Source organism: Brassica rapa, chromosome A02 (genome assembly GCF_000309985.2).
Source record: "Brassica rapa cultivar Chiifu-401-42 chromosome A02, CAAS_Brap_v3.01, whole genome shotgun sequence".
NCBI lineage: Eukaryota > Viridiplantae > Streptophyta > Magnoliopsida > Brassicales > Brassicaceae > Brassica > Brassica rapa.
The window spans coordinates 1,845,339-1,868,413 of record NC_024796.2 but is presented as its reverse complement, the minus strand read 5'-3'; the positions used below and the strand labels follow the sequence as shown (position 1 = coordinate 1,868,413).

General features: G+C 44.2%; 4 protein-coding genes across 7 annotated transcripts; 2 read left to right on the top strand and 2 right to left on the bottom strand.

Annotated features, from left to right (window-relative positions):
• The first annotated feature begins 4 nt into the window (after positions 1 to 4).
• On the top strand, positions 5 to 15,315 carry LOC103850758 (glutamate receptor 2.5). Its single transcript, XM_009127545.3, has 5 exons — positions 5 to 328; positions 12,324 to 13,633; positions 13,783 to 14,098; positions 14,299 to 14,705; positions 14,778 to 15,315. The coding sequence occupies exons 1-5, from the start codon at positions 52 to 54 to the stop codon at positions 15,219 to 15,221; spliced, it is 2,754 nt and encodes a 917-aa protein (XP_009125793.1). The 5' UTR covers positions 5 to 51; the 3' UTR covers positions 15,222 to 15,315.
• LOC117132124 (meiosis-specific protein ASY2-like) lies at positions 7,423 to 9,841 on the bottom strand. The gene is made up of 2 exons (XM_033285713.1): positions 9,003 to 9,841; positions 7,423 to 8,929 (listed from the first exon to the last, which is right to left on the bottom strand). Exons 1-2 carry the CDS (start codon positions 9,783 to 9,785, stop codon positions 7,832 to 7,834), a joined length of 1,881 nt encoding a protein of 626 aa, XP_033141604.1. The 5' UTR covers positions 9,786 to 9,841; the 3' UTR covers positions 7,423 to 7,831.
• On the bottom strand, positions 15,312 to 18,772 carry LOC103850759 (DEAD-box ATP-dependent RNA helicase 15). 2 transcript variants are annotated; one of them, XM_009127546.3, is made up of 12 exons: positions 18,664 to 18,772; positions 18,441 to 18,554; positions 18,219 to 18,319; positions 17,713 to 17,885; positions 17,396 to 17,627; positions 17,190 to 17,308; positions 16,533 to 16,589; positions 16,254 to 16,438; positions 16,000 to 16,144; positions 15,809 to 15,892; positions 15,649 to 15,712; positions 15,312 to 15,550 (listed from the first exon to the last, which is right to left on the bottom strand). In XM_009127546.3, the coding sequence occupies exons 2-12, from the start codon at positions 18,551 to 18,553 to the stop codon at positions 15,540 to 15,542; spliced, it is 1,284 nt and encodes a 427-aa protein (XP_009125794.2). In that variant the 5' UTR covers position 18,554; positions 18,664 to 18,772; the 3' UTR covers positions 15,312 to 15,539. The 2 variants fall into 2 exon arrangements, with proteins under 2 accessions (XP_009125794.2, XP_033141605.1); XM_033285714.1 differs by lacking the exons at positions 18,441 to 18,554; positions 18,664 to 18,772 and having other exon boundaries at positions 17,713 to 18,025.
• A 165-nt stretch (positions 18,773 to 18,937) lies between these two features.
• Positions 18,938 to 22,196, top strand: LOC103850757 (DEAD-box ATP-dependent RNA helicase 15). Of its 3 annotated transcripts, none has more exons than XM_009127543.2 (12): positions 18,938 to 19,028; positions 19,168 to 19,299; positions 19,415 to 19,515; positions 19,831 to 20,003; positions 20,097 to 20,328; positions 20,414 to 20,532; positions 21,018 to 21,074; positions 21,165 to 21,349; positions 21,426 to 21,570; positions 21,653 to 21,736; positions 21,822 to 21,885; positions 21,974 to 22,196. In XM_009127543.2, the coding sequence occupies exons 2-12, from the start codon at positions 19,187 to 19,189 to the stop codon at positions 21,982 to 21,984; spliced, it is 1,284 nt and encodes a 427-aa protein (XP_009125791.2). In that variant the 5' UTR covers positions 18,938 to 19,028; positions 19,168 to 19,186; the 3' UTR covers positions 21,985 to 22,196. The 3 variants fall into 3 exon arrangements, with proteins under 3 accessions (XP_009125791.2, XP_009125790.2, XP_033141606.1); XM_009127542.2 differs by having other exon boundaries at positions 18,945 to 19,028; positions 19,142 to 19,299; XM_033285715.1 differs by lacking the exons at positions 18,938 to 19,028; positions 19,168 to 19,299 and having other exon boundaries at positions 19,706 to 20,003.
• The last annotated feature ends 879 nt before the right edge of the window (positions 22,197 to 23,075 follow it).

Genomic DNA, 23,075 nt, shown 5'->3' with positions numbered 1-23,075 from the left:
ATCGTTTATTTGACCCGTCTCTCCTGTTGTAGCTGTGCGCTCATCATAGCTATGTCTTTCTCCCATAATCTCGTGTCTCGTTCTCTTTTTCCTTTACGACTTTTAATTTTCCTCGTCTTCTTAATTATATACGGGAAATCGCAAAAGGAATCTTTACAAGTTAAAGTGGGAGTTGTTCTTAACACTAATGTAACATTAGTAGATTTGAGCTTGCGAGCTATCAACATGTCTCTGTCGGAATTCTATAAGACTAATAAAGACTTCAAGACAAGGATTGTCCTCCACATCCGAGACTCCAAACAAACTGTTGTTGGTGCTGCCGCTTCAGGTACTCAATCTTTTCTTGTGAATCTTCATGGATCATGTATGGAAGTTGATTTGTTGTATATGTTTACCATCTTAGAAATCATAAAAGTAAATTATGTTCTTATGATTATTATATATATTATAATTATAAAGTTCTTTTGTATATTTTTTAATTATTTGTATGTATTTATACGTAACAAATTTAAATTACTAAAACATTATAGTTAGAAAAACTACCGGGGCGGTCAAAGGAGATTGCTCCCAATGTCGCCGGACCGGCCGATTTGAAAGTCCTACGTGTTGGGGATGGATTTAACCCATCCACAAAGCCCATCGAACAAAGGGCCCAGTCCAGCAAACCGAGTCGACATCGGCGCAGAAGCCGATTCTCGAGAGATCGACTCGACAGGGAGCGCTGATAGTCGAAGCAGAGAGCAAGCGGAGCGAGGTTGATCGACTCAACGGCTCAGCGAGCATCTCATAATCAGGCCCGAAAGGCCGACAAAGCCCAATTAGTAAAAAGAGTTTAGGTTAAGGTAATCGAACAGAGTATAAAAGGAGAGGAAAGCAAAGGAGAAAGGCATCGACACTTAGCTACACAAACTTAGCGGCGAGATTAGGGTTTATCATCCGTACAATCATCTCTCTGCTATTTGTACTTTTCCGGTTTAAGCTCTCACGAGCTCCGGCTTGCTTTTACTTTCTCCACCTTTGTAACATCATCTCGAAATCTAATAAACGCCTCTGTTCGACCCATTTCTAGTATTGTTTACTTCTTCTGAGACCAAACTCACCTTAAACAATTGGCGCCCACCGTGGGGCAGGACAGACCCAGCGTTTCTAGACCGATATGACCACCGGAGGTACGAACCCTGATACCTCAGGAGAGGAGCCGGCACTCACGCCTCCTCCGCGTCCTCCCCTCCTCTCGTCGGAATTCATGAGTTCAGTCATAGCCCGACTTGCTCATCAAGAAGAAGTTCAGAAGACGACGAATGATCAGCTCGCCGCCATTGTCGCTGCTCTTAGCGCCTCCACCGGCAACTCACAACCGCTCCGTCGTTACCTCTTCAATACAAACCCTCCTACTCCGGCAGAAGGACGAACGACGAACCCAGTCGATCCCACTCTTCAACTCGCGGAAACCCTAGCCGCCGATGCTTCTCCTGCAGCGTCAGACCCATCAACTATCCGAGAAATCGCTGAGCTCAAACTAAATTTCCAACAAATGAGCTCGAGGATCCACCAAGCAACGAGCGCAGTACCCGAGATTGACAGTGTCATCGCATCAACATCGCGTACTCCTTTCACCGAGGAACTGACGGAGGTCAAACTCCGAAAGATGGACAAGTTGCGTCTTCCGGAATACAAACCAGGAGGAGATCCCGTCGAGCACTTGACGGCTTTTAATATTGCGGTAGCGAGGGCCAGACTCGCCCCCGATGAAAGAGACGCGGGATACTGCCAACTTTTCATTGAAACACTCAACGAGCAAGCCTTAACCTGGTTCTCGGGACTCGAAGAGAATTCAATTAGAAGCTTCAAAGAGCTCTCCTCGGCTTTTCTCAAGACTTATATCATGTTCACCAAGCGTGAAGCAACGGCGTCGACTCTCTGGAACCTCAAGCAAACGAAGGATCAGAATCTTCGCGATTACATGGAACGTTTTAAGTCGGTCGTGTCAAGAATCAATATCCCAGACCACATCGCCGTCGATGCCTTGAGGAACAATCTCCTTGTGGAATGTAAGTTCCGAGAAGATCTTTATCGATGCACCGCCACGACGTTGCAAGATGCCGTTGCTCGTTCTCACAACTTCATTCGTATGGAAGAAGACACTAAAGCCATCATGAGCAAGCACAACTCGGCGAAGCAATCAGCGCCTAAAAATGCCGTCACAGCTCACGTCGAACCTCGTCAGCATGCTCAAAGCGACAAAAATAACCGTAAGAGCGGTCTCCTTTACGTCGTCGACGAAAACGGGAAGAAGTGGAACACCTTTCATCGGGAAACCGATCCTCCAAGCGAATCCCCTCGAGCAACAGCGCCAGCCACGGTCGCCCAGGTCGATTCGGCAGCGGGATCTTCCCGGACCCCACCAGGGCTTACTAAATCGTGTAAACTCCACGGTGTAAAAGGTCACGACACTTCGGAGTGCAAAACACTTTTTGCGCAATTCCTCTCCTCACTCGAAAGCGGTGAAATTAAGATTCCTCCTCCGAAGCCAAAAAGCGAGAACAGTTGGAGCAGAAACAAGGACAGGAAAAATCAGCGAAAAAATCAAGCAAAACCGCGTCAAGACGACCAAAAACCAAAGGTCGCCGAGCAAATCCCACATCAAGACGATGACGGTGACGCCTCGGCTGACGAGGATCCGCCGGCAGCCAGACAAAGGATTGAAGTCATTCGAGCCCAACCGGAGTCCTCATCAGACGAAGAGAGCGATCTCGAGGAAGCCCTCGACCCGTTGGACTTACGTGTACTCCTCAAACGAAAGACCACGCCAACGACTGACAAGACTCTCGGATCATCCGACCTCCGAGTCGAGCTCAATGCTAAAAGAGCTAAGCATTCGCCGAGCCCAGGATCCTCATTGGCAACTACGGAAGGCAATCCTATCGTCGATCTACGAGATCAGCTTAACGCGCGAGTCGGTGATTTGCGTGCAAAACTGGACCACAAAAAGGCCGGGTCGCCGAAAGAAAGCGAAGACCTCCGAGCTCTTCTCACCAGGAAGCAATCAAGTGTCAGGCCGCGGATCAACGTGATTATGGGAGGATCTCCACCTTGCGGAGACTCCGTACGAGCAGTCAAAGATCACCGACGAATGGTGGACACCTCGCAGCGCTGGCCGCAGAAGTTCCCAACTGATCTCCCAATCTCCTTCTCAACTGGAGACCTTGTCGGAGTAACTTTCCCTCACAACGATCCTCTCCTCGTCGTTTTAGCCATCGATAAGTACGACGTCACCAAAGTGCTGATCGATACTGGTAGCTCGGTCGATATCATTTTTCGCGAAACTCTCGAAAAAATGGGAATCGACTTAAAAGACGTGAAACCGTCATCCAGGACTCTCACCGGCTTTAATGGTTCTTCCGAAGTAATCATGGGAACTATCCGTCTCTCGGTACAAGCAGAGGGAGTAGCACGGATGGTCAAGTTCTCGGTAGTCAGCACCAAGGCTCCCTACCACGTGATACTAGGCACTCCATGGTTGTACTCCATGCGTGCAATCGCATCCACGTACCATCAGTGCGTCAAATTCCCGGGAATGGATGGCACGACTAAAACAGTGAGAGGAGATCAACGGGCCGCGCGAGATCTCTTAATCGCTACGGTCAAACTGCAGCGATCTCAGTCACTAGTCAACTCGATCTCACCTCCTATCAGCAAGATCTGCCCACAAAAGGAAGAGGTGCTCGAAGTCCCAGTCGACGAATCGGATCCAAGTAAAGTGCTACGAGTAGGCGCTTATCTGTCGGACGAAATGCAACGTGATATCACGGATTTCCTGAAGCAAAACTTGTCTACCTTTGCCTGGTCGATGACTGACATGCAGGGAATCGACCAGTCCATCACGACTCACGAGCTAAACGTAGACCCAAATATTAAGCCCATCCGACAGAAGAGACGAAAGTTGGGTCCCGAAAGATCCAAAGCAGTTGTCGAGGAAGTCGAGCGCTTACTAAGCGCGGGCTCAATAGCAGAAGTTCGTTACCCGGAATGGCTCGCTAACCCAGTGGTTGTCAAGAAGAAAAACGGCAAGTGGCGCATGTGCGTCGATTTTACTGACCTCAACAAAGCCTGCCCAAAAGACAGCTACCCACTTCCGAACATCGACAGACTGGTCGAGTCAACTGCTGGCAATGAAATGCTCACGTTTATGGACGCTTTCTCGGGATACAACCAGATCATGATGCATCCCGACGATCGAGAGAAGACGTCGTTCATAACTGATCGAGGAACTTACTGCTACAAAGTAATGCCCTTCGGGCTGAAGAATGCCGGTGCGACGTACCAGCGACTTGTCAACCGCATGTTCGCTAAACAGCTCGGTACAACGATGGAAGTCTACATCGATGACATGCTCGTCAAATCAGTCCGAGCAAACGACCACCTGGCACACTTAAGGGAGTGTTTCGACATCCTAAACGCTTACAAGATGAAGCTAAACCCGGCCAAATGCACTTTCGGGGTATCGTCCGGAGAATTCCTTGGCTACATAGTGACGCAGCGGGGAATCGAAGCAAACCCGAAGCAAATATCAGCTGTCCTTGATCTCCCCAGTCCGAGAAATTGCCGAGAAGTCCAACGACTAACAGGCCGAATCGCAGCGCTTAATCGTTTCATCTCCCGATCCACCGATAAATGCCTCCCATTCTACGATCTCCTCCGAGGAAACAAGAAATTCATTTGGGACGATAAATGTGAGGAGGCTTTTAGTCAGCTCAAACATTACCTGACGACGCCCCCTATCCTGGCAAAGCCGGACATAGGCGACGTTTTATCTCTCTACATTGCGGTCTCATCCGCCGCAGTCAGCAGCGTGTTAATCAAGGAGGACCGAGGAGAACAACGACCTGTTTTCTACATGAGCAGGAGGATGACCGGACCAGAAACCCGGTACCCGACACTTGAAAAGATGGCCCTGGCCGTCGTCGAATCAGCGAGGAAACTCCGCCCATATTTCCAGTCACATTCGGTAGAAGTTCTCACCGACCAGCCGCTCAGAACTGTCCTGCAAAACACGAACAGAGCCGGCCGTCTTACCAAATGGGCGATCGAACTCGGAGAGCTCGACATCACCTATAAGTGCAGAACCGCTGCTAAGGCCCAAGTCCTCGCCGATTTTCTCGTGGAGCTATCTCCGGAACTCGCTCAAGATTTGGAAACCTCGGATTCAACATGGATCCTGCATGTCGACGGTTCCTCGACAAACAAAGGCTCTGGAGCAGGAGTTCAGCTTCAATCCCCATCGGGAGAGCTCATTCGACAGTCGTTCAGCTTCGGTTTCCCAGCATCAAACAACGAAGCAGAGTATGAGTCACTCATCGCAGGCCTTCGCCTCGCCAAAGCAGTCAAGGCTAAGCGACTCAGTGCATATTGCGACTCACAGCTCGTCGCCAGTCAGTTCAGCGGTGATTACGATGCGCGCAACGATAGAATGGATGCTTATCTCCGAGTTGTACAAGCATTGGCTAAAGAGTTCGAATTCTTCGAGCTCACCAAGGTTCCTCGTGGAGAAAATGTCTGTGCGGATGCGCTAGCAGCACTCGGAAGCAAGCTACGCGATCAAGTCAAAAGGACTATTCCAATTCACCGAATCGAGAAACCAAGCATCGACATCTCAACGGAGTCAGCTAACTTCGTCACCACAGAACTCGAAACAACGCCCTTATCTGAGACCAACGACGACTCCGAGATGACAGACCAAGATCAGCTACTACCCGACTGGAGGACTGAATTCATCCAATATCTCACCGCGGGCACACTTCCAACGGATAAATGGGCCGCAAGACGATTAAAGAGGCGCAGCGCGCATTACGTCGTCATGGAAGAAGAACTCCACCGAGTAACGGCTAACAAGGTCCTCCTGAAATGCATTTTCGCCGAGCAAACACATTTAGTAATGGCAGAAACCCACGAAGGAGCGGGTGGAAACCACTCTGGAGGTCGATCACTAGCCTTGAAAATTCGGAACTTGGGATTTTTCTGGCCAACTATGAATACCGATTGCGAAGCATATGCCCGGCGATGCGACAAATGCCAACGACACGCTCCGAGTATCCACAGTCCAACCGAGCTACTGCGAACTTCCGCAGCACCTTACCCATTCATGCGATGGGGGATGGATATCATCGGACCAATGCCGAATTCTCGCCAACGTCGCTTCGTGCTGGTATTAACCGACTATTTCACCAAATGGATCGAAGCAGAAGCCTTCGCGCAGGTTACAGAGAAGGAAGTTCGTGGCTTTGTCTGGAAGAACATCATCTGTCGCCACGGACTACCATACGAGATCGTGACAGACAACGGATCACAGTTTATGGCCGGAAGTTTTAAAGATTTCTGCAACAAATGGAACATCCGACTAAGCCCTTCGACGCCAAGATATCCTCAAGGAAACGGACAAGCAGAATCCTCGAACAAGATTATCATCGACGGAATCAAGAAGCGCCTTGACCTCAAAAAGGGACATTGGGCCGATGAACTTGACGGCGTGCTCTGGTCGCACCGGACAACCCCCCGAGGAGCGACAAAATCTACTCCTTTTTCACTCGCTTACGGGATGGAGGCAATGGCTCCAGCCGAGGTCAACGTAACAAGTCTCCGCCGGTCCAAGATGCCTCAGCATGTCGAGCTTAATCAAGAGATGCTGCTAGATGCCCTAGATGGGTTAGAGGAGAAGCGCGACCAAGCCTTACTTCGAATCCAAAACTACCAAAACCAAATCGAGAGTTACTACAACAAAAAGGTCCGATCGCGTCCTCTCGAGCTCGGCGATCTGGTTATGAGAAAAGTCTTTGAGAACACCAAGGAACCCAACGCTGGAAAACTCGGCGCAAATTGGGAAGGACCGTATAAGATCACTCGAGTCGTCAAACCAGGAGTATATCGACTCGAAACTTCCCGCGGAGAAGCAGTTCCACGAGCTTGGAACTCCATGCATCTTCGTCGCTTCTACTCGTAAAACGAGTACCCTTTCGGAACGAGTAAAATGATCTACATCACCGTTTTACTCGCAAAAAAAAAAAAAAAAAAAAAAAAAAAAAAAAAAAAAACCGAGTAGATGCACCCTACGGTCACTTCTACTCGATGATGAACTCCAAGTAAATGACTACCAAGTTACTTTTACTTGGACCAAAATGAACTACGAAAGGCTTGATCCTCCCCGGAGGTACGTAGGCATCCCCTCTACGGGGTCCAGCCCCAACCTAACAAAAAATACATCTCGTCTCACTCCCTCGAGTAAACAATGACGAGAGCCAAATGATGCTAGCCCCTTAACTCGAAAGCGGCGCACGAGCACTCATCCCACTTAGTCGACGATATCCTGATCAAATATCGAACGAAGGGAAAAACAGAGTTCCGCGTCACCGATGCTCAGGCATTGACCGACTCACGAGCGAAATTTCTGGATCTTACTGCAAATCGAAGAATAATGAGTTGGCCGACCAAATTCCTCTCGGTTACCGCGGGGCATCCAGATACCTTTTCCTCGGAAACTCGTTAAAAGTCCAAACATTTAAAACTCGTTAAAACTTAGTTACGGACAAGGCAAACGGGAACGACTTAACGAGAAACGAGTTACGATTCGAAGCAAAGCAAACATTTGATAAAAGCCTTTAAAAAAAAAAAAGGGGAAAAACATCCCGAGTATCGAACAACAAGACCCATATGGGCCAACGGTACATAAAGGTTCAAAGGTCTCAACGAGACCAAAGCACAACATAAGGAGAAAAAGTCTACTAAAAAGCAAACTGCGAAATTACAACAGGAAGAGAAGGTCCTCGACCAGATAGCCCTATTCGTCACCAGCGGGAAGGTTCTTGCCACCATCACCGTCTTTTTCTCCGGGACCCGAGATGCGACCAAATTTGGCTGGGGCTGGAGCAGTCGCGTCCGCAATAGGCATCCCCGCGGGATCATCGTCACCCTTCTCCGGGTCTTCCGACGAGGAAGCAGATGAGCTGGCATTCTTCGACGCCTTAGCGGGGGAATCTGTTAGCACAATGGTCGGCACTGCCCCGTCCTTGTGAACAACCGCTCCCGCCGATGTCTGCTTCGCGAGATCAGCATCTTGATCGGTGGGTTGGTTGGAAGATACAGCAGTTTGAGCGGGCTTCTCCACCGGATCTTCAGGACGAAGAGGAGTACGCAGAGCAATAGCGGCCTCCGAATCGATCAGATTAATATTCGACCCAAACGGGTCAAGCTGACGCCAAATTTCCTCGATCAAAAATCGAGACTCCAACACTAGCGGAGAAAGGCAAAGATCTTCCGCCGGAATCTCCTTTACCTCCAAACGCTCTGCTTCTTCCTCGTAGTGCTTCTCTTGCCCGATGAAGAAGTCGATGGTTTCCTGCGGGATCTCAACACCAGAGGCCTTGATTTGCTCGAGACATTTCCTCGTCCCGAAGGCTTGACTATAGAGACACCGAGCATCGTCGTATTTGTCCCTTTTGTCTTCACGAAGGGAAATCCTGTGAAAGCGTTTCTCGGCTTTAGCGATCATGGCAATCAGCACGCGAACCCTCTCGTGCGTGACCTCGTATTTACGAGATTTCCGAAGCCTGTCCATCTCCTCGGAATGCCTTAGCAATTCCGCAGCCATTTTTGCCTCTAGATCAGCCTTTTCCTTCCGCTGCTTATCCACCACGAACTCGAGATTGTTCATCGCCTCCTTACACATCTGCAGTTCAGCCGCATCAGACGTTCGCGTCTCGTCAAACGCTTTCCTGAGAGATTTCTCCCGAGCAATGGCTTCAGCCTTTTCCCGCGAAGACACCCGAAGAGCCTCCTCCGCTTTCTTCTTGGCTTCTTCGCTCTCACGGATCTGCTCTCTGGCCCGCCTAAGGGCTGTGTCATACTTCCCGACCAGAACATTCCAGTCGCCGTGGCTCTGATCAAAACACCAAAAGACTTAGCCAAAATAATTTAAGGTTCGGAAAAGAAGGGAACGAACAACCGCTTACCTTTACAGACGAGCAAGAGGCGTGCTCATACTCATCTTTGAAGATGAGATCTCCCACTGAAGGGAGTTGATCGGGACCGCCTTTGACCAACCGTAACAGGCGAGCACAATCTTCCGGGTAGCAAGCCAGCGGAAGCTCACGGTTAAACTCGAATCTGAACTCATCTGCCGGGGTTTCCTTAGGGCGACCGGATACTCGGGTCTCAGATCCCTCCGTGACATGAGCAGGGGACTCATTCCTCGAGCGGTCCCGCTGTCCTCCCAAAGTCGATATTCCCCTCGGAACCTCAGTAGAAGGTAGATCACCGGCCAAGGTTCCACGGGATACCTCCTCGGTGACTCGACTCTCCCGTCTCCGTCGGCGGAGGGCGATAGTCTCATTCTCATCATCCTCCGAGGTCCCAACCTCAGGGATAGCTTCAGGAACTAGAGCCTGAAGTTCCTCTTCGCAGACCGAGGATGAGCGGGGCATAGCCAATTCTTTCTTCTTCATCTTTTTCTTCTTAGGAGCGTCCTCGGCGGGCAAATCTCCGGCTTTCCGTTTCTTCCCCCCTTTTTTAGAGGAACCGTCTGCCCCAGTTTGCCCGGGCTCAGAAGATTCCTTCGGATCCTCGGCCTTTTTCTTGCTTTTCTTCGAGGAGCCACCAGTACGCGTTTGCTCAGCAGCAATTGGGGTCGCCTCTACCGCTTCCAACCCCGAAGGGCCAACCCTGCTCCCAGAAGCGCCTCGCTTGGCGCCTATCTTTTCAGCCACAATAAGGCTAAGGTCGGGCAATTGCTTCATTGTCTTGGCTCGGTTGATCTCTTTCTGCTCAGCTTGAGTAAAGAGGGATAGTCTCTTCGAAGTCGATTGATTGACGAGGGGAAGCAAGTTTGAGATCCAACGTTCTGCAAAGAAAAATTCTTAATACACGCTATTCACTTGCTAGGAAAAGCAGAAGGAAAACCAAAGAAAACTCACGACTAGCAATTTGATCTATGGATCTTTGAATTCTCTCCCGAGTAAAGTCCTCCCAGTGATCTTGCTTCTGCAGCGCAACGATCCGAGCACTCTCCTTCCAATCCTCGGGATAAGTGGCGAGATTCGGATGACCAACTACAAAAGGAAAAGAGACGCGTTAGACGAGCACATGCTACAATTGTCACATAAGATACTGCGCAGTACCCATCTCTGCATTCCAGAGAACGCGATAACCAGACTTCGGAGGCTCCTCGAACGCTGATCTGTTCGACTTCACATAAAAATACGAACGCTGCCAGTCTGAGGTTTTGGTCGGGTACCCCGTGACCACGTTATAATTTGGGCGCATCCTCGTCGAGACGAGCCCATCATCGGAAATTGAGACTGAAGTCAACTCCTCAAACGACCTCACACTCATCGATGTCCCTGCCTCAGCCGCGATCACCGATAGAACGACCATTAACCGAAGAGAACCGTTCATCAACTGGCTTAAGGCGACTCCTCTGCGAAACGCGTAAGCCGTGACAATTCGGGGAATTGGAAACCACAACTTCGTGTCGCTCCGAAAATACGATTCGTAAATGCATTGATATCCCTTCGGAGGCGACCAAGGCCTCTGATCCCGTTTTGGAACGATGAACGAAACCCCATGTGCATTGAGATCTCGGAGGAGAGCTTCCACCGACTCCACGGTAGACTTCGTCCTCTCGACGTTGGACCAATTTTGTCCATCGACGACCGAAGGTCGAATTCTCCAAACCTCCAGGGGGCTCTCCTCAGCAAAGATGTTCCCAGGGTAGTAGCTGATCGGGACAATCGAGGCGTCGACCGCTTCTTGACCGTCGTCGTCACCCCGGAACTGTTCTCTCGCTTCCGAGACCAAGAGACGCTGCGATAAATCCATATTCCCCGTATCCATCATCGCTTCGTGATGGATATCGCCGGAGTCCCGAGAAGAGACCGCCCCCTTTCCCTTTTGTTCTCGCGTCAAACGATGAGATGACGACATCTCGGATACTCGCAGATCTAAAAACAGAGATAAAGAGAGAGAAAGGAGCGTAGAGAGAGAAAGTACCTTTAGCGCTGCGGAGGAAAATGAAAAGAAGTGGAGAGGGGGTCGCTATTTATAGAGAGAGATAAGCGCGGGGATCAAAGCGTCATCATTACGCCTAATAAGGCCTAAGTGGGCCTAAACCCAATTAGGCGCGTGATCAACAGATGCGCCGGTCCGTATTCTCGACCCGTAAGCGTTTATCTCACGATCGCAACGCGTGAGAAACGGACGCATCAATCCATTCCCTCGATCGAGGAGTATCAATTGAACGGATTGACTCCCCAACGACCTGTCATTTGCTCGGATTGAACCTTTTGTTCTCCGAACCACAGGCACCAAATTCATCAAAGATCGATTGCTCGACCATCAATGAACTGGGGGGGGACTTACTGTTGGGGATGGATTTAACCCATCCACAAAGCCCATCGAACAAAGGGCCCAGTCCAGCAAACCGAGTCGACATCGGCGCAGAAGCCGATTCTCGAGAGATCGACTCGACAGGGAGCGCTGATAGTCGAAGCAGAGAGCAAGCGGAGCGAGGTTGATCGACTCAACGGCTCAGCGAGCATCTCATAATCAGGCCCGAAAGGCCGACAAAGCCCAATTAGTAAAAAGAGTTTAGGTTAAGGTAATCGAACAGAGTATAAAAGGAGAGGAAAGCAAAGGAGAAAGGCATCGACACTTAGCTACACAAACTTAGCGGCGAGATTAGGGTTTATCATCCGTACAATCATCTCTCTGCTATTTGTACTTTTCCGGTTTAAGCTCTCACGAGCTCCGGCTTGCTTTTACTTTCTCCACCTTTGTAACATCATCTCGAAATCTAATAAACGCCTCTGTTCGACCCATTTCTAGTATTGTTTACTTCTTCTGAGACCAAACTCACCTTAAACACTACGTACATTTGATGCATGAAAGATAACAAATGATACAAAGGACTAGTTCTTCTATAAAGTATAATATATTATTTAATGCAGCATATTTTAATCGCTATCGCTAAGTCTTAAATGTAGATATTTTTATAGTCAATTATGTATAGTCTTTTGATAGATCTAAATCATGCATGCACAAAGAGCATACTGGATTGGGTTCTGGATCAAATCTCAGATCTACTTAACATTCCATGACACTTCTATCTGTAATTCTTTTTATATTCAAACAAAAAGAGTTCCCAACAACACCAACTAAAAATTGGCACCTAAAAGAGTTCCCTAACAACACCAGCTAAAAATTTAAAACTTAAAACCACAAATTGTTTAAAAGGAGATTAATCATATTAATGTGAATGTTAACCTTAACCTTTGCAGCTCTATACTTGATCAAGAAGAAGGAAGTGGTAGCTATTCTTGGACCGGGGAACTCAATGCAAGCTCCATTTATAATCAACCTCGGAAACCAATCTCAAGTTCCCATAATTTCATTCTCAGCAACAAGCCCTATTCTTGATTCCCTACGTAGTCCATATTTCATCAGAGCGGCACACGACGATTCAGCTCAAGTTCAATCCATCAGTGCCATCTTAAAGTCATTTAGATGGAGGGAAGCTGTGCCTATCTATGTAGACAATGAGTTCGGAGAAGGTATTCTTCCTTACTTAGTCGATGCTTTTCAAGAGAATAACGTTAGAATCAAATACCGATGCGCCATATCGTTGCATTCCTCTAATGATCAAATCGAGAACGAGCTTTTGAAACTAATGACCATGCCCACTAGGGTTTTTATCGTGCACATGTTACCTGATCTAGGGTCAAGGCTTTTTGCGATAGCCAAAAAGATTGGTATGATGGAGAAAGGATATGTATGGATTGTTACAAACGGTATAGCTGATCTCATGAGTTTAATGGGGGAATCAACCGTGGAAGCCATGCAAGGTGTCTTGGGCGTCAAGACATATTTCTCAAGATCAAAAGAGCTAGCGTATCTCCAATATCGTTGGGGAAAAAGATCCGGAGGAGAAGAGCTAAACCATTTTGGGTGTTGGGCTTATGATGCTGCCACAGCACTTGCTATGTCAGTTGAGAAAATCAGTGACGTCAACATGAGTTTCAATAAGACCAAAAAAACAATGTCAAGAGATGATAATGAGACTGATCTTGATGATCTTGCTACTTCTCTCTCTGGTCCTAAGCTTCTTAAAGCGTTATCAACAGTCAGTTTCAAAGGTGTTTCCGGGAGGTTTCAGCTAAAACAAGGGAAGCTAGAGGCGACGACTTTCGAGATAATCAATATAGAAGAACGCGGTGAAAGAACGGTTGGATTTTGGAAATCAGATGGAGGATTAGTGAAGAGACTTAATGCTTCACAAAGCTCAAGTGGCCTTAGACCGATAATATGGCCAGGGGACACTATAGGTGTTCCCAAAGGTTGGGACCACCCAATTAGCCCAAAGAAGCTGAGGATAGCAGTTCCAAAGAAGGATGGTTTCAACCAGTTTGTGAAGGTAACAAAGGATGCAAACACTAATGTTCCAGCAACCAGTGGGTTTTGCGTAGAAGTTTTCGACACGGTGATAAATCAAATGCCATATGATGTCCCTTTTGATTACGTCCCCTTTGAAACTCCTGATGGAAAATCAGATGGAAACTATGACGAAATGGTTTATAGAGTGTTCCTTGGGGTAAGTTATATTGATCCCAAGTCTCAAAATTTTTTTACATTGATCCCTAAACCATTCAAGAAAATGTTTTTGTTTTTATATAATAAAATGTTTTTGTTTTTATATAATAAAATGTTTTTGTTTTTATATAATAAAATGTTTTTTAACAGGAGTATGATGGAGCAGTAGGTGATATTACAATCTTAGCTAACCGGTCTGCTTATGTTGATTTTGCATTGCCATACTCCGAGAGTGGTATTGTATTCGTGGTGCCGGTAAAGGATGAGAGAGAGAAAGGAGAATGGGTGTTCTTAAAGCCTTTAACAAAGGAGCTATGGTTGCTCACTGCTTTTTCTTTTGTTTATATTGGAATGATGGTTTGGGTTTTTGAGTATCATGCAGATGAAGATTTCAAGACACATAAGATGTCTGATAAGATATCTAATGTGTTCTACTTCTCATTTTCTACTCTCTTTTTTGCACATAGTAAGTTTACTTTTATCACTAAACTTCATCAAATTTCTCAACAGATCTTTCAATAATAATAATATTATTTCAATAGAGAAGTTTTTTTAAATGCCAAAAAATTAGATGAGAAACTTTGACATGAGAGACTTTAGTTGATAAACCTTTGTTGATATACTTTTATCATCATACTAATGATCATATTTTTTTATTTGTAATAGGGAAGCCATCAGAGAGTTTTTTCACGAGGGCTCTTGTGGTAGTTTGGTGCTTTGTGTTGCTGATTCTAACTCAGAGCTACACAGCAACACTAACATCAATGCTAACGGTTCAGGAGCTTAGACCAACGGTGAGACACATGGATGATCTGAAGAAGAGTGGAGTGAACGTAGGATATCAATCTGGCTCGTTTACATTCGAGAGATTGAAACTAATGGGCTACGAGGAATCGAGGTTAAAGGCTTATGACTCTCCTCAAGAAATGCGTGAGCTCTTTCTCAACAAGAGCAGTGATGGTGGTATTGATGCTGCCTTCGATGAAGTCCCTTATGTCAAGCTTTTCATGGCTAAATATTGCTCGGAGTATTCCATTATAGAACCTACCTTTAAGGCTGATGGCTTTGGCTTTGTAAGTAGAAACATATAGTTTGTTTTCTTGATTAGGTATGTATGTTCTTGAATCTTTTATGTTTTCTGGTAGGCTTTCCCTTTGGGATCTCCGTTGGTGCCAGATATTTCAAGACGGATCTTGAACATAACTGAGGGAGAGACCATGAAACTCATGGAGAACAAATGGTTTTATGGAGACAGACATTGTCTGGACTCGACCACAACGGATACTCCAATCCAGCTTGATCACCACAGCTTTCGAGCTCTGTTTATGATGGTCTTTGTCGTCTCAGTGATTCTGCTGTTACTCATGTGGGGCAGTAAGAGATACAAAGAGAGACGAGTCGAGGAGATTGAACTTGTAGCTCAAGATGAAGTCAATGAAGAAGGTAATGTTGTAGATGGAGATGAAGCAGATGACAATGACCATCATGTTGTGGACGTAGATACAGCTTTGCTCCGTCGTAAGAAACTGACATCAACGTCTATACCCACAAGGAGGGCTACACCACTGTTAAGATTAAAATCAGCATAGTCAATACATAACTACTAGCTTTTCATTACGTGTATTTAAGTAACCTTGGTGATAATATTCAGATTGATTCAAAAGAGAACATCTAACCACTAAACACCAAGACTATATAATTCCTGAGATAAAGAACATAGAAATATCGTTTACAAAACAAGACAAACTTCAACAATGTGATTTGGAGTGTTACTCGATCTCTCTTTAACTGAAGAGTTACAAACGGTCTAAACGGAAACTTGTCCACATAGAAAAAGGCTAAAATATAGAGGGGATGATGATGATAGTTGTAATCTGGAGAGCTTCTTGCTGAGAGACGATGCTGCTTTAAGACGGCACTGAGCAAAGATTAAGAAGAGATTACGTCAGATATCAAAACCATTGAGACAAAACTAAGCAGGTTTTGCGTAATTGGTAAAAACGGTAAGACACTTACTGTATGTGGAAGTATCAATCTGCTCAGGAAGTTCCTTTATATCAACTTCAAACCTGTCTTGTACCTGTTAAACAAAAGAAAGTTCCAACTCCATTAATCATCCCAAGCTTATATCAGTTCAAAGCTCGACACACTTAAGAAAAAGATCAAAACTCCAGACCTGATTAAGAACTTCAGAGTCCGAAGCTGATGCCACAAATGTGATTGCAAGACCCTTTGTTCCAAACCTACCAGCTCTCCCAACCTACACCATAAACAGTGGGCTTTCAGATAAGTTCATGCTTATGAGATCCTTTAAGAGAATCAATAGTCTATATAACATTTCATTATTTTATAAATAGGTGTACTTACCCTGTGGAGATATGTATCAGCAGAATCTGGCATATCATAGTTGATGACAATGTTGACTCGCTCAATGTCAATGCCTCTCCCTACCAAGTCTGTCGCCACCAGAATTCTCTTGTGCCCTTCCTTGAAACTTTTGTAGTGGGTCAGCCTACGTATCATATCACAGTGAAAGATTAAGAGTTGGTCTCCATGCGGAGAGGTTTGAATAGCAAGTCAGGTTGGTTCAGAAGAAATGATGTTATGAGAGATGTACAAACCTTTCTTCCTGAGACATGCCAGAGTGAATGCATATTGAGGGGAAATTGCATTCAATAAGCAACTTGTTGAGCTCCCCAGCTCGGCTAACGCTCTTCACAAATATGACAACTTGATTGAAATCCAAAGCGTCCAGAAGGTCATTCAACTTGCGGTTTTTCTCCATCTCGCTCAGTTTGATGTAGTGCTGTAACAATCACAGGACATAAACATTGTCGAACAGTTTAAAAAAATATCAACCAATAATAAAAGGAAAAAGAAATCACACAAGCTAAATTTACCTGGACAAGCCCATGAAGAGTCAATTTGGCTTCATCATCAACATATATTTCCATTGGCTGAAAGGAACAGATATCAGAGTAAAGTGTGTTAGCAAGCCTTCCTCAGGCATGATTTCCACTACAAAAACATTGCGACGGATGAAGGACCCTCAAACTAAGATCCTCGTCCACCAGGTTTGCATCCATTAAGGTCAGTAAAACTGAGCATGACGAACATTGAGACCTCACTACACCGCGACTCAAAACCCACCCAATGCTGTCACCATGGCAATAAATTGAAGAAGAAATTGATGATAGAAGATCCCATTCCATCGCTGAACCACTCAAATGCTAAGTGACATCTTTAGAGTCTCCCAATCTTCCGAACCCTAATACCCTACCCAAGCTTTTTCGATGGAGGCACTGTGTTCAGGGATCAAAATGTCAAGACTACAGGACTTGTAAACATCTCTGCGCAGAGACATCACTGAACCACGCTAAAGCTATGTAACATCTTCTCAGTCTTACTATTCTCCAAACCCCAATATACTACCCAATGCGTCCAGGGATCAAATAAGAATGTCCTCAATATAAACCTATAACTTCCCAACGAGCACTAAAAATAATACAATACTACATGACTTGTACACCGAGATAGTAGTGGCAGAGAGACATTACATCTTGCATAAATTTCTTGCAGACTGGGCGTATCTCTTTGCTGAGCGTTGCTGAGAACATCATAACTTGTTTGTCGTGAGGAGTCATCTTGAAAATCTCCTGCACATCCCTTCGCATGTCTGATAAATAAGAGATATATATGTCAAAACAGGTAACTTTCCGGGGTAAGATATTTTTATACAAGAGGATGTTAGAGATTAGCATACCGAGGGACTCCAGCATTTTATCACACTCGTCGAGAATAAAATGCCTCACATTCTTCAAAGAGAGATCTTTGTCCCTGGCGAGTCCAAGGACACGACCAGGTGTTCCAACAACAATGTGAGGACATTCATTCTTCAGCAAGTCTTTGTGAATTTTATTGTTGACTCCTCCATAGAACACTGAAACCTTAGTATCAGGCAGATAGGTACTGAACCTCACGAACTCATTGCAAATCTGCAAGTATTTTTAACATCAAGGTATGATAAGCATGAGAGAGCTTGGAGACAGAGTCACAGACTGAGCAGTAAAAAGGGCATACCTGGTAAGCTAACTCTCTTGTATGGCACAGGATAAGTGCAGACACCTGGCCAGGAGTTGGCTCGATCTGTTGCAGAGTCGAAAGAACAAAGACAGCAGTCTTGCCCATACCAGATTTAGCTTGGCAGATAACATCCATGCCCAAGATAGCTTGAGGGATACATTCGTGTTGCACTGATGGGTAACCAAAGAAAATTGCAGCCAAGGAAGCCTTTAGAAGTAGAATATAACCTCCATATCTTTTTTAATTGGTGGCTTTACGAAATGCTAAGCTCACTCCAAATCAACATATTGAAATATCATTTTTTTTTTACCTGAAAAAGCAATATCATTGCAATGTCAATGGACATAACAATTATAACAGAAGTAAAATATATCTAGCAACAAGCAGAACATCTTCGTTCCAACTTAGTGAGATAATTCAATTTGTATAACCAATAACCAAAACTAGAGTGCCCACCAAGATGTAAGCTCAGAAACAAGGGAGGGAGTGAAAGGTAAACTTGCCTTCGGATGGATGTTCAAATCCAGAGTCAACAATAGCTCGGAGAAGCTCAGGTTTCAAAAGGAAGTCTCTGAATCCAGAACTGTGTATCCCCACGTAACCTCTGCTCACAACCAGAAACAAAAATTATTAATTTCCAGAAATTAATTAATTAAATAACTTAAAAATCTAATCAGTCAGTGTTCTCATGAAACAGATCGAAAAGAAGAAAAAAAATAACTAACTTCTTAACGGCGTCGCCGTTAACTTTATTTGCGGAATCTGGGGCTTTCTCGTCCTCTTCCTCGTAGTCTAGGAGCTCCTCCTCGTAGGCTTCGTTGTCTCTAGGGTCTTCCATACTTCACAAGTTCAAACATACAAATTTCAAATACGATTCGTAATCCAAAAGCTCGGAACCTTAGATTCAACGAGAAAGCGTATAAGCAAATAGTGTAATTCGATAGATACCTGAGAAACTGAGCAGAGTTGATTAGATCTGGAGATCGAATTAGGGTTCCCAAATTTTCTGATTGCAGAAGACGAAAATATCAGAAGCTAAAGGCTCTGTCCAAAGTGAGATATTTATTTGCGACACACTGGATAGAGTTGACCAAGTCAATATTGGGCTTTTCTTTTATGGGCTTATAAATCATTACTAAAAATTTGGAAGTTTAATTTAAAGGCCCATTAACACAAAGCCCATCAAGTATACGTAGAGTATATAAAGTGCTGGACACCGACTCGGCGTTAGGATTCAGTTTGTTATATTCGTCGGACTCCAGAACCCTAATCGAACTCGAGATCTCTACCTCGACTCTGCTCATCTCTCTCAGGTAAACTTGTAGCTCAATCTCATCGAATTCACACTGTTGAGAGCTCGGGAATCGTCGGAGGTTTACTTTTGAGATGCTTTTTCACTGAATCTGAGGTTTTTGTTTTGGATTAGGAATCTTAAGTGAAGCTTCTGTGCAGCTTGTGGAATTTGAAAACTATGGGAGACGTTAGGGACAACGAAGCTTATGAGGAGGAGCTCCTAGACTATGAGGAAGAGGACGAGAAGGTCTTGGATTCTGGGAATAAAGTTAACGGCGATGCCGTGAAGAAGTTAGTTATCTTCTTTTTTTCGATCTGTTTCATATATTTTTAGATTACTGCTTGTTAATTGTAATTGTATCATTAGTCACTGTCAACTCATATTGTATTTTTTTTATTGTGGCAGAGGTTACGTGGGAATACACAGTTCTGGATTCAGAGACTTCCTTTTGAAACCTGAGCTTCTCCGAGCTATTGTTGATTCTGGATTTGAACATCCATCTGAAGGTAAAGTGTACCTTTCAATCTTTTTTTTGAGTATTTTGTACTATTTTGTTCTATCTTGGTCCTTTTGGTCATCACCTAACTAAGTCTTAGCATAGTTTTGAGAGGATAGTGTTGATCATGGGGTTAAGATTCTTTGTTAATTGTTGAATTTGTATAGGCCATTGACATTTGTACTATTTACTTTTTCCAGGTAAAAAAAAATGATATTTCAATCTATTGATTTGGAGTGAGCTTAGCACCAATTAAAAAGATATGGAGGTTATACTCTACTTATAAACGGTTCTTTCGCTGCAATTTTCTTTGGCTCTCCATCAGTGCAACATGAATGTATCCCTCAAGCTATCTTGGGCATGGATGTTATCTGCCAAGCTAAATCCGGTATGGGGAAGACTGCTGTTTTTGTGCTTTCTACTCTGCAACAGATTGAGCCAACTCCTGGCCAGGTGTCTGCGCTTATACTGTGCCATACAAGAGAGTTAGCTTATCAGGTACGAGCTCTTTGCTATCGATTACATAGTTCTGCTGTCTGTCCCCAAACTTTCTTGTGCTTATCCTACCTTGATGTTGAAAATTACTTGCAGATCTGCAATGAGTTCGTGCGTTTCAGTACCTATCTGCCTGATACTAAGGTTTCAGTGTTCTATGGAGGAGTCAACAACAAAATTCACAAAGACTTGCTGAAGAACGAATGTCCTCACATTGTTGTTGGAACACCTGGTCGTGTGCTTGGACTCGCCAGGGACAAAGATCTCTCGTTGAAGAATGTTAGGCATTTTATTCTTGACGAGTGCGATAAAATGCTGGAGTCTCTCGGTATGCTGATCTCTAGTATCCTCGTATAAGAATATCTATCCCTGGAAAATTACCTGTTTAAATATTTGTAACTCTTATTTATCAGACATGCGGAGGGATGTGCAGGAGATTTTCAAGATGACTCCTCACGAGAAACAAGTTATGATGTTCTCAGCAACTCTCAGCAAGGAGATACGCCCAGTCTGCAAGAAATTTATGCAAGATGTAATGTCTCCCTGCCACTACTATCTCGCTATACAAGTCATGTAGTGTTGTATTATTTTTAGCGCTCGTTGGGAGGTTTTAGGTTTATATTTAGGACCTTCTTACCATTTGATCCCTGGACGCTTTGTCTCAATCCAAAATGCATTGGGTAGTATATTGGTGTTTAGAGGATAGTAAGACTCTGAAGATGTAAAATAGCTTTGGTGTGGTTTAGTGATGTCTTTACTCAGTGGGATCCTTTTTCATCATTTTTTTGTTTGACATGCTAATAGTACTGGTTGGGTATGGGAGTCTCGGTGTAATGAGGTCCCTCATGGGCTTTAATCTTCCGAGCAATATATGATGTTTCATGGCACATCCTTGAAGATGCAAACCTGGTGTGCGAGTATCTCGGTTTGGAGTGTCATCCGTGTCAATTTGTAGTGGATATCATTTCCTGAAGAAGGTTTGCTAATACACTTAACTCTGATATCTGTTCCTTTCAGCCAATGGAAATATATGTTGATGATGAAGCCAAGTTGACTCTTCATGGGCTTGTCCAGGTAAATTTAACTTGTATGATTTCTTATTTCTTTTAATATTGGTTGATATTTTTTTAACTGTTCGACAATGTTTATCTCCTGTGATTTCAGCATTACATCAAACTGGGCGAGATGGAGAAAAACCGCAAGTTGAATGACCTTCTTGACGCACTGGACTTCAATCAAGTTGTCATATTTGTGAAGAGCGTTAGCAGAGCTCGGGAGCTGAACAAGCTGCTTATCGAATGCAATTTCCCCTCAATATGCATTCACTCTGGCATGTCTCAGGAAGAGAGGTTTGTGTGTTTCTATTATAGCCTCTCCGCATGTAGACCAACTCTTAATCATTTACTGTTGGCATATGGCATGTAGGCTGACTCACTACAAAAGTTTCAAGGAAGGGCACAAGAGAATACTGGTGGCGACAGACTTGGTAGGGAGAGGCATTGACATTGAGCGTGTCAACATTGTCATCAACTATGACATGCCAGACTCTGCTGATACATATCTTCACAGGGTTAGTATTCTTATTTATCAAATTCGGAATGTTATATAGACTATTGATTCTCATGTTATATAAGCACACACTGTTTATGTAGGTGGGGAGAGCTGGTAGGTTTGGAACAAAGGGTCTAGCAATCACATTTGTGGCATCTGCTTCGGACTCGGAAGTTCTTAATCAGGTCTGGAGTTTTGATCTTTTTTACTTGTCGAGCTGTTTACTTAGCTTTGGGTATGTAATGGAGTTGTAATTTTTTTCGCTTACAGGTGCAAGCCAGGTTCGAGGTTGATATAAAGCAACTTCCTGAGAATATTGATACTTCTACTTACAGTAAGCGTCGTGTTTCTTCTCTTTTTTTTTTTTGCCATTTTTTTTGTCTGGGTTTTAACGTCCGACTTTTCTTCTTCTTCTTTCGCAGTGCCGTCCTAAAATGACTTTGAGATTACAAAGAAGCTGCTTTTGTGTGTTTTTGATTTTTAGACTGTTTGTAACCTTTTAAAAAGGAGAGAGTGCTTTCTAGGTTTTTACACTATCATCTTAAATTCTTAACGTTTCTCTAGAAGCGAATATGATACTTTATGTTGTTAGAGCTTTCATGTAGCTTATAATGAATGAAACTACCTCTTAAGTTTCAAAGAAAAGCAGTTCTAAAAATAAGTCTCTCTACTGGTTCTTATAATTTTGGAATTGTCTGAGATAATTACATCAGGTTGAGATTTTGTCTGCATCTAATTGTCTGCACCTAACAATTCATATGACACGTTTACATGTTTTAAAAATGAAACTTTCATCTGCATGGATACTCCGTTAGATTTTGCATGTCTACGAGGCCAAGTGATAGCTTGCAATGGTGGGCTTGGTCTCTTTGGGGAAAATACATGGGCTTCACACTCGGCTTCAACTTTTTTTTTTACATTTTTACATATTTTTTTAACAAAACATTAATTTAATATTTTCTGAAACCACAATAAATCAAAATTTAAGTAGATTCTTGAAAATTTCTGGCGGAAAATGGGTTCTTATTTCTTTAAGAAAACTATAGTAAATAATTTTTACATTCTCTATAAATAAATGGGGCCATAAGATTGAACAAATTAAAAGTTCAAAAAGAAAATCGAAGCAATCACATGGAAAGTGTCAACACGCTCATAATGAAGTTGAAATAGCTCCCTATAACTTATCAGGACTCAAATTAAAGTGGACTAATTGTAAATTTCATTATTGATTGTTTGATTATAAAACTATAAAGTTAAACACCAAGATTTGGGATATCTCCTCGAGATTTGTCACTTTATTGATTTTCTATATCTAGACTTCGATTTTCTTTATGTTGCCGATAAGCTTTGTGGTGGGTTTCTCGGTACGAGGATCATTTACCCTTGAACTATGCAAAATAGCATTTTGTTTTCTTTTTCTATAACAAATAGATAGATGCTTAAATTGCTTCTTTTTGGCATGCTTAAAAATCTCTTTTCAATTTTATTAAATCTTATATACTGAAGTTGAATCTTATATACTGA